Source organism: Piliocolobus tephrosceles, chromosome 17 (assembly GCF_002776525.5).
Source record: "Piliocolobus tephrosceles isolate RC106 chromosome 17, ASM277652v3, whole genome shotgun sequence".
Lineage (NCBI taxonomy): Eukaryota > Metazoa > Chordata > Mammalia > Primates > Cercopithecidae > Piliocolobus > Piliocolobus tephrosceles.
Window position 1 is genome coordinate 511,994 of NC_045450.1, and position 9,492 is coordinate 521,485.

Genomic DNA, 9,492 nt, shown 5'->3' on the forward strand with positions numbered 1-9,492 from the left:
CACGGCCATCAAAGAAAGCCTGTGGCTAGCCCGCGGGGACTCCCGCCTGGAGGGGGCGGGAACAGGTGCAGCCCAGCCCAGGTGGGGCCGGCTCTCCCCTCCGCCGTGCTGGCTCAGAGCTGGGGGTCCCCGGCTCCCATCTCCCAGGGCCCGGAGGACAGCGGCCGCCTGGCAAGACGCCCCCAGAGGGGCCCCCACTGGACAGGGCCGGGGACTAGCGGACCCCCAAGCGGGTGGGCGGTGGGGGCGTGTGTCATCCCTGGGCTGGGCAGGGCGGGGCGGGGCGGGGCGGGGCCCGGGGCTGCTGCAGGTCCACAGGGCAAGACGTATCAGAATCTGTTGCAATCTCACCGAGCCCCGAAGAGGATTTCCGACCCTGCGGAGACGGAAAACGCCCCAAGGAAAGAGTGACACAGTCACCCTTCCCGACGACACCATGCCCCGGGCCGAGTAGCGGGCCAGCAACAGGGCGGGGATCGGGCCTCGCGCCCAGGGGGTCCCGCTCCTGCGCCCCCGCCCGTAGGCCAAGCCGCAGCTGCAGCGCCGGGCAGTGCCGGGCTCCAGAGCCCCCAACCCGCGCGTGGCTGGGGATCCCCGCCTCGAATGGGGCCCGCAGCCGGGACCCCACGTTCCCGCCCCCAGCACGAGTCGACTGCGGTGACAGCGGGGACCTGGCCCGGCCACACCGCAGCGCACCCCCCGCACGCCCCGAGCGCACCCACCTCCGCGCGCCGCTTTCTCCTCAGCTCGCCGCGCCGGCCTTTCTGCGCACGCGCGCGCTGGGCCCCGCCCCCGCCGAACTCCCGCCCTGTGCCCACCCCGGAGCGCCCGCGGGCCTCCGGCCTGCCCGGCTCTGGGCATGCGCGCTGGCGGTCGGCGGCTGCTGCGGCGGAAGCAGGGGACGGCTGAGGACCGGTCCCGCGCGGAGGGGAGGCAACTGCAGTGCGGTCCCGGGGGGAGGAGCCAAGGGGGACGAGCCAAGGGAGTCGGGGGTCGGCAGGGGCTTGCCGAGGGCATCGGGGGCCCGGGCAGCCGCCTGTCGGAGTCACCGCCTGGCCGGGTCACGCGTGAATCTGGAACCGCGTGGGCGCGACGTCCCTTCCCAAGCCGGGGGAGAAGGGCTGGAAGGGGGTTCTGGGACGGGCCCTGAGCTGAAGAGTCGTGGCGCCGAAGGTCAGAGACGCGGCGGAGAGAGGGATGGCCGGACAGAGCCCGCAGACGGGGACACAGGCGGCCAGGAAAGATGCGGGACCCGGCAGCAGACGCCGCGGTGCACCCCAACGTGGACGCCCAGCCTGCAGGGGCCAAGGCCACCGCCTTCGCGGGGCTGCAGGAGGCAGGGGACGCCCTGTCCCCCTATGGGGGTCCAAGGCGCCTGCGGTGGCCACAGTCTTTGGGGAGGTCAGCGCGCTCCCTGGCGGGTCGCCGCACGGGTGGGGTTGTGCATCACAGCGGCCCCGGGGACAATCCGAGATCCCCGAGAGGGCCCGGCATCACTAGGGATTCACAGCCTTCCGGGTATCACAGTGCCCCTGGGACAGGGCCGGCAGCCAGAGGGCAGGAGACCATGGGGTCCTCAGGGTGTGCCATATCACCCGCCTCTGTGCAGGGCGGGCTGTCGCTGCGCCGGTCACATCCCCCCGGGGCCAGACGGGAGGTACAGAGGGAGCTGCCAACGGGGACGGGGCGGCGGCCTAAGTGGCGACACGCGCGACGCGAGCAAGGACTCCTTGGCAGGCGAAGGCACCGCGTGAACGTGCGCCTGGATGTGGGAGCGGCGCCCGCCCCGCCCAGCCCGCGGGCTCAGGCGGTGCTGCAGCGCCCCCGCCGCTCACGCCGCTGCAGCCTCCGCAGGCGCCGCGTCCACGCGTCCCTCCAGGGAAGCACGAGGCTTCCGCGGGCGGCGCTGAGCCCCGGCCCCCGGCCTCCCGCGACCCCAGCCGCGGCTCCAGGCCCGCCACCCAGCAGGAGGTAGCGGCGGCCGGGGAGTAGGCGCGGGCAGCCGCAGGCCGCATCCCCGGCGGGCACCCACAGCGCGCTGCTCCCGCGCCGAGCGCGCTCCTCTCCGCTCCGGAACACCGCGAGCACGGCCACCGGGAAGCGCGTCCACGCGCCGCGCGCCTCACCGCGCGCGCCCACCGCCACCTGCACCGCTGCGGGGAGAGCGAGAGGGGGTGGGGTCAGGAGGGGGCGGCCTGCCCGGGGTAGAGGTAGGCACGGGGAGGACACCTGGAGGACAGTGGGGGCTGAAGGGGCGGGGCCGCCCCCCGTGGGGGACCTGAGGGATGAGGATGGATGGGCCTTGGGGCCCAGCAAGGGTCAAGGCGTTCCAAGAGGAAGCTGGTGGAGAAGGGAAGGTCCGCGGGAGGCCTGAGGGCACCTACCATAGTCCTTCCTGCAGAACTTCTTTAGGCTGATGCGGTAGTTGCCACGGGCAGGTTTGCAGTGCGAGTCACAGTCTGGGTAGAGGGTGGGAGGCTGACAGACTCCCATCCGCCCCTTTCCCCACCGTCTCCTCCCAGAGTCCCCTCACCCAAAGTCATGCCAGTCTGGGGCCCTGTCCTGTGTCCACTCACCCTGGGGCTGCACAGGGCTGCTGTCCTCAGTGGGTCCAGGGATAGGGGTCTCTGCAGAGAGGCAGGGGGAATGGCCTGCGATTGAGGGGCAGAGAGATCTGCAGGGCTCAGGGAAAAGAGGGGACAACAGCAGGGAGCTTGGGTGGCCTTGGCTTGGTGGCTGAGGCAGGGCAGGGTCACTCACTAACACAGGGCGCCACTGGGGAGCGGCTCTGCTGGAAGCCAGGTGCGCAGCGGTTGCAGGTGAGGCCAGTGACGCCATCCTTGCAGGGACATTGGCCTGTGGTCTGGTTGCAGGTCTTGCCAGCAGCACCAACGGGGTGACAGTCGCAGGCTGAGGAGAGGTGGGAAGGGCCTGGTCAGAACTGGGGATCTGGGAAGCCAGAGGATGAGGGCCTGCCGGTGGCTGGTGGTGGGCTCACCCCTGCAAGCCCGACGGTCACTCAGGGCACGGCCAGGGTCTCGATAGAAGCCCTCCCGGCAGTAGTGGCAGTGGCGGCCAGCGGTGTTGTGCCGGCAGTTGAGACAGACACCCCCGCTGCGGCGGCCGGACAGTCGGTACAGCTCCATGTTGAAGCGGCAGCGGCGGGCATGGCCATTGCAGGAGCAAGCTGCAGGGAGAGATGGGTCAGGGACAGACTGGTTGGGTCCAAGGTCCCCCGGCCACCCTCCAAGGCCTCACCGAGGCAGGCGTGGGATTCCCGGGCAGTGGCCCGCTGCCATGGCCTGTCGCAGTAGAAGGGCTTGCAGCGGCCACAGTCAGGGCCCTCGGTGCCATGCCGACAGTCGCAGATCAGGTGGCCCTGTGTGTCCAGCAGGCACCGTGAGGCGTGTCCATTGCACTTGCAGCGCCCGCCCACCTGGAGGTCAGTGGCTGCGTAGGAGTAAGGGACAACGGCCTCCATGTCCCTGGGGTCACCAGCCACGCTAGGCCTTGTGAGCACTACACGGATGTCGGTGGCGGTCACCCAGTCTTGGAGCACTGGGCTGCTGTCCAGGTCCAGGCCTGGGGGGCTGCTGTCCTGCACACTGAAGGCCAGAAGGCCGCTGCCATCGGGCTGGGCCTGGGGTGCAGGGAAGCACAGGGCCTCAGGCCCTGGGCCAGCTGGGCCATCGGCAGGCGCAGGCAGACGGCCATAGTCCAGGTCACAGTGGGAGGAGAAGAAGCCCAGTGGGGCCCAGCTGCGGCCATGGTCCTGTGACTTGAGCAGGGCTACGGAGGCTGGGGGAGCTGAGCAGAAGCGCAGGCTCACGAAGACCAGCTCAAAAGCCTTGCCCAGGGGCACCGTGAGAGTCACGTTGAGGGGTGCCCGAGGCAGCCACTCTGAGCGCCAGCACAGAGGGCTGGCCGTGCCCCCTGGGGAAGTCAGGAGGGCAGGGGGGTGTGCCCGTCGCGGGTCGGAGGCGTCGCAGGCCCGAGTGGCCGGCCGCCCGCACGTGCTGGACGCCAGCACCTCCCGGCCCAGGGCGGCGTTCACCAGGCCTGGCACGCACCCGCGGGGCGCGCCCCCCTCATCGTGGCAAGGGTCGGCGGGCGCCGGCGGCCCAGGGCTCAGGGCGGCGAAGAGCGTGCCTGCCGTCAGCAGCAGCCCCCAGGGCCACCCAGGCATGGCCGGAGCCGCTGCGGGTCAGCCAGCGGCCGGGCGCCAAGACGCTGCCCTCGGGGAGAAGAAGCCCCCTCCGCGGCTCTGCCCACTAGGCCCCGCAATGCCGAGGAACAGGGCCCCCGGGCGGCCTCAGCCCGGCCCAGAGGTGGGAGCAGCGGCGGGCACGCCCCGGGCTCAGCACAGCAGCGAGGATGTTGGCGCGTCCTCCCGCTGGGCCTAGAGCGATGACAGGCGTCGCCTCGGCTCCCGGTGCCTCAGTCCGCGGAGGCCCCACCCGCCGCTCGCACTCACCCACCGAGGGCCGGGCGGAGCAGGTCTCCCGGCCTCCCGGGAAGGACCGTGGGCGGGCGGGGCCTGCGGTGCACGGGCCGCCGCCTCCTCCCGGCTGCAGCGAGGGCGGACGAGCTGTGCCAGGAGGGGGTGGGGGGCGCAGCAGGCGCAAGCCCGGGCCCAGCCGGGGGCGGGGCTGCTCGGGTCGGGAAGGAGGGAGGGGAGGGGAGGGGGCCTCATCGGCAGAGCTGGAATCAGAAGCAGATTGAGACGCGGGCTGGGCCAGCGGGGAAGGGGGCTGGGAGGCCCGGGAGCCAGGGGAGGGGCCGGGGAGCCAGGAATGCGCTGGCGGGAGGGGTCTGGAGGGGGGCAGCTCAGCCTTCGCGGCCCGTGGAGGACCACCCAGCAGGGTCCTGGGCCCACAGCCAGGCCTTTACTGCTCCTGGGGCTGTGCCACGTGCTGGACGGGGGTCTGGGCCACCTCCTCCCTGAAGCCCATCAGGCAGGCAAGGCCCGGGTCTGACAGCAGAAGGCCTGGATGCTCCCCGGGTAGGGAAGCCAAGTAACTACCAGTTGAAGGGTCATCCCCAAAACAGCATCTACTCGAGTAGAAAGAACCCAGGATTGGATCAGGTCTAATTTTGAATCCAAACTGCTCCATTTCTGGCTGCATAGCTTGGGGTCCTGTTTCCTCATCCGCCAGACGCCTGTTACTCACGCAGCTCTCTGAAGCTGTCGGATTTGATGAACCGGAAGTAGTATCAGGCCCAAGTCTGGAGCTGCACAGACTGGAGTGTCTCCTGTCTGTGTTGAGGAAGGGGGGCATCCCTGTGGGCCTGAGCTGGGCTAAGACATGAGGCCACCCTCTCTTTTCCTTTCTCCGCCATCGTGATGTGTTCTTGCCTCCGCTTCTCACCATGTCTTCTCACAAGACTTTCAGGATTAAGCGATTCCTGGCCAGGAAACAAAAGCAAAATCGTCCCATTCCCCAGTGGATTCGGATGAAAACTGGAAATAAAATCAGGTACAACTCCAAAAGGAGACATTGGGAAGAACCAAGCTGGGTCTATAAGGAATTGCACATGAGATGGCACATATATTTGTGCTGTCTGAAGGTCACGATCACATTACCATATCAAACTGAAAACGTCACCACTCTCTGGAGAGTTCGACGTGTTTTCCTCTCTGAATCTACTATGAATGCGTTGGTTGGCTGGGTTCAGTAATATGTGAGGCCTTTCATTTCAAAAAAAAAAAAGACATGAGGCCAGCATCCCCCGCACCAGGCCAGACTCTGATCCCAAAGCTCCCTGGGTCTGCAAGTTTCTAGTTGCATCTCTGCCATGGGCCCAGCTGGCAGGGAGGACATGGAAGCTGGAGGGTGGGATGGGGTGGCTCCTTGGGGTTCAGGGACTTGGTTAGCTGTTGAGGACCTCTCTGCAGGGTCAGGGAGTAGGGTTTAATCATGGGAAGGGGCTGGTGGCAACCTGGAGCCCACTGCTCCACGTCGCAGCACGTTTGGGCAGGGAAACTAAGGCAGAAGCCCAGCTGGGTGGCCTGGGGACTAGCTGGGGATGGGGCAGCTGTGCCTGGGAGCGACACCACCAAAGAGGGTCCAGGGACAGCTCTGGTCAGAGAAACCTCCTCCCCTCCTACTTTTAGGTCCTTGACAGAGGAGGCCGAGCCTCCCAGGGTGGGGCAGGGAACAAGTTCCATGCAGGGGCATCATCGAGGCCTGAATGTCCCGTTTCAGATGGGAGGCCAGGCCTGCAGCTGGTGGAGGGGGCCACGTGGGTGCTACCCTGGACACGGCCAGAGATGAGCAAGAACCAAGAGGAAGAGGATGGAGAGGCAGAAGCATCACCCTGTTTGGGAGAGGAGGGACAGGAGGACGCAGAAGCCTCCTAGGAGAAACTGAAGGACCAGAGGAGGGAGCAGGAGGGCCTGACCATGGAGGGGAGGAAGGGGAAGACAGAGTGACAGGGCACCTGGCTTGGCTCCTGGAGCAACTGACACTGGCTGGTAGGCACCTTCTCCTGGCCACACATCTGCGTGTGACAGCCACAGATGCACAGGGATGGGGGCGTGGGAGGATGAGCAGAGAGGGCTAGGGGGCTCTCTCTCTACCACAGGGCCCCTGCCCCTCAGCTTCCTGATAAAGAGAATTGGAACTGTGTCCTTGACAAGGTAAGGGACCTGAATCTGACAGGGCTCACGCTCTGCTCTGTGGGTCAAACTTAGAACCTGAAACTCCCAACCACCGTCTTCAAGGTCCTTCTGGCTCCCAACCCCCACCTCCCGCCACCCCACCCTAAGGGTGGGAGGAACCCTGGGGGAGTATGGGGGCTGAGATCATCATTCTGGGACAGTAGAGAGAAAAGCCCAGGCCTGACAGAGGGGTCCCACTGTCCAGAGACAAGCCTCTGGGGAAACCCAGGCTGTCTCTGGACGTCAGGGCCACGGCCAGAGCAGGGCCACTGCCAGACTGGCCGCCAGCCAGGCTGCAGGAGGGACAGTGGCCAGCATCCTCTTCCACCCTCATCAGAGGGGCCAGCTTTGTCTCCAGCTCAGCTTCCCTGTGAGCCAGGACGGGGGTCTGCAGAACATCTGGTGGCTTCTGGGGTGAGGGAAAGTAGGTGCCTGGGGCTCAGCCCTGGTGCAATTGTTCATCTGGGTCAGCAGAGGTCGCGGGAGGCCCTGTAGGCCCAGAGGACCGTTGTATCTCCAGCTCCCCAGGCAGGAGGCCGCTGGCCACAGAGCCTCTCCCCAGGAACAGACCTCTGCACACGCTACTCTGCCCGCACCCCCAGCCCTCACAGATGGTGTTTGGAGGTTAGGGAGGGCCTCCCCACAGCCCCCAAGCAGGACTTACTGCTCTCCAGGGACCCAGCCACCTGTCCCAGCCTCTCCCACCTCCCACCTCTCCACTGGCCCTACCCCCTCCTGGCACCTTCTGTAACAAAGAAGCTCGCCTCCCCTCCGCTCACCTGCAACTCAGGCCGCAGTGCTTCGCCTCCCCCACCCCACCCCACCTCTGCCCCTAGAGTGGCAGCTCCAGCTTTGGGACACAGGCTGGGGTGAGGGCATAGAGGGGCTGGACAGTCCCAGGCAGCAGGGAGCTGAGAGTCTTTCCTGTAAGATGCCCATTGATCCAATAATTCCCCGCCCAGCCCAGAACCTGCTGTTTCCCCGCAGACGCCTGCAAGCCACCACTTATTCATCTATTGCACATTTATTGAGCGCCTATTATGCCTCGGGGGGTTTCCAACCGAGCCCCGAAGGCAGACAGCCCAGGAGCGGACACAGCGCTGGCTCCCAGCGGCGAGTGGTGTGGACGAACCCGCGTCGCGCTGCCCTGCACCCAACACCCTCGCGCCAGGTCGATCTCCGAGCCGCGCAGACCGCTGCCCCGCCAGGCCGCTCTGCGGTCGCGCCAGCTGTGCGCGCCAAGTCAAAAGCTGAAATGCGACGTTGGACGGAGGAGGGAGGAGAGGGAAAGCAGAGAGGGAGGGAGGGAAACGGCCGGTGGCCTCTTCTGCCCAAAGAGTTTCAGAAGAAACGATTTGGGGAGGGGGTATGGGAGGCGGCCTCTGCGACCTAGCTTGGCACTGCGCCCGCCCGGCCGGAGCGAGGTCGGAGGGAGGGGCGACCGGCTCGCGGTGACCTCGATGGGAGGGGGCCTGGCCTGCGGCTCAGGGCGCCCCCGGCTCCCTGCGCCCGGCCCTTCGCCTCCGCCGAGCGCGCCAGCACAGGAAGGCGGCGGTCAGGAGCCCCAGGCCCGCACTGAGCGCGGCCAGCGACGAGCCCTGGGCCAGGTCCAGGCGGGGTCCCCGCAGCGAGAAGGTGATGGCCGTGGCGGCTGCACCAGCCAGCACGGCTACGGCACCGAACGGCAGAATGCAGCGCGGCCACGAGCCCCCCGCGCCGCCGGTGACCAAGAGCAGGGCGCGCAGGGCCCCGGGGGGCTCCGGGTGCACCAGACCCGGCCCGGGTGGCGAGGCGGGCGCCGCGGGCGGAGGCTCGGGCGCGCTCATGCCGCCAACCCGGCGGCCGCGCTCGGTGGGTGGTGTGGACGCCCGCGCAGTCCCAATGGCGTTCCGGGCTCGCCACGTCAGAGCCCATTGGCTCCAGAGGTGGTGACGCCAGCTGGGAGCCCGGAGAGTCAGCAGCTGCCTCTGGGTTTTGGCGGGGAATCGGGGTGGGCGGGCATCAGTCGGAGGAGGAGACCTGTCTTTCCTGCCCTGGACCCCTGTGTAGGGGCCTCCCCAGGACCCCCACAAAGCTATCTAGGCCGCCTCCCTGCTCCAGGAAACCACTGTCCTCTGGGTTGGCCCCGGGATTGGTGGATCATTGAGTCAGTGCACGTCTGGCTCCCATCAGGGCCTGACCAGGGTAGAGGGGGACAGCACCCCCGTCCTCCTGAGGCAAATATCCAGTAGGCATGGGGGATGAGCCAAGTCAGCCAGTGAAATAAGGCTGGGTAGAGACCACCTGCTCTGGAAAGCCGCACGGGTGTACAGTCCCGGCGCAGTTGGGGCTTCAAGTAAGTCAGCGGCTCCTGCAGATAGGGGCACCTGGAGCAGCTCCTGCATATAAGCCTGGAGGCAGCGATGGGGTGGCTGGGAGGGGCGAGGCTGGCTGATCTGCACAAGGGGTGTGACCCTGGGGCTGCTGCCAGGCTGCAGGGGCAGGGGGTGGAGCTGCTCTGTCCCTGGAGGCGCCCCCTCAATGCAATGAGGATCATGGTTTTTGGTTTCCTGTCTTGGTCTCTGTCATCTGGTCCCCAGCAGCCCTCAACTCGGGACTCTCGGTCTGAGCGTTTCTGGCCTGCAGGACTGTCAGGCCCTTTACAAGCAGGACCTACCTGCGATGCTTCATCTGGTTCTTAGTAGACCCAGCTTTCTCTGAGTGCCACCCACCTTCTGTCCTGCTGCCCTGTCCAGGGGGGCACCTTGGGGAAGAGGCTGGTAATCTTCCCTGTCGCAGGTACCTGCCTACAGCTGGGCTTGGTGGAGCTCCCACGCTGTCCACACAGAGCA

The 9,492-nt window shown here is 67.2% G+C and overlaps 2 protein-coding genes across 2 annotated transcripts; one reads left to right on the forward strand and one right to left on the reverse strand.

Annotated features, from left to right (window-relative positions):
* Positions 1–1,803: 1,803 nt before the first annotated feature.
* Positions 1,804–4,615, reverse strand: NTN3 (netrin 3). Its single transcript, XM_023189243.2, has 6 exons — positions 3,259–4,615; positions 2,999–3,187; positions 2,761–2,910; positions 2,577–2,627; positions 2,385–2,459; positions 1,804–2,153 (listed from the first exon to the last, which is right to left on the reverse strand). The coding sequence occupies exons 1-6, from the start codon at positions 4,184–4,186 to the stop codon at positions 1,804–1,806; spliced, it is 1,743 nt and encodes a 580-aa protein (XP_023045011.1). The 5' UTR covers positions 4,187–4,615.
* A 216-nt stretch (positions 4,616–4,831) lies between these two features.
* LOC111524099 lies at positions 4,832–8,054 on the forward strand. Its single transcript, XM_031934484.1, has 4 exons — positions 4,832–5,477; positions 6,207–6,475; positions 6,586–6,640; positions 7,649–8,054. Exons 1-4 carry the CDS (start codon positions 5,371–5,373, stop codon positions 8,052–8,054), a joined length of 837 nt encoding a protein of 278 aa, XP_031790344.1. The 5' UTR covers positions 4,832–5,370.
* The last annotated feature ends 1,438 nt before the right edge of the window (positions 8,055–9,492 follow it).

What these genes read in the sequence shown, in the direction of transcription:
- NTN3 (XM_023189243.2), bottom strand. Translation starts at nt 4,186, where the DNA reads ATGCCTGGGTGGCCCTGGGGGCTGCTGCTGACGGCAGGCACGCTCTTC. An exon ending in GGAATCCCACGCCTGCCTCG is followed by an intron (nt 3,188 to 3,258) that starts GTGAGGCCTTGG and finishes CTCTCCCTGCAG; the next exon opens with CTTGCTCCTGCAATGGCCAT. An exon ending in CAGCCCTGTGCAGCCCCAGG is followed by an intron (nt 2,460 to 2,576) that starts GTGAGTGGACAC and finishes CCCTCTACCCAG; the next exon opens with ACTGTGACTCGCACTGCAAA.
- LOC111524099 (XM_031934484.1), top strand. Translation starts at nt 5,371, where the DNA reads ATGTCTTCTCACAAGACTTTCAGGATTAAGCGATTCCTGGCCAGGAAA. An exon ending in GGAGCAACTGACACTGGCTG is followed by an intron (nt 6,476 to 6,585) that starts GTAGGCACCTTC and finishes TCTCTACCACAG; the next exon opens with GGCCCCTGCCCCTCAGCTTC. An exon ending in GGAACTGTGTCCTTGACAAG is followed by an intron (nt 6,641 to 7,648) that starts GTAAGGGACCTG and finishes GTTTCCCCGCAG; the next exon opens with ACGCCTGCAAGCCACCACTT.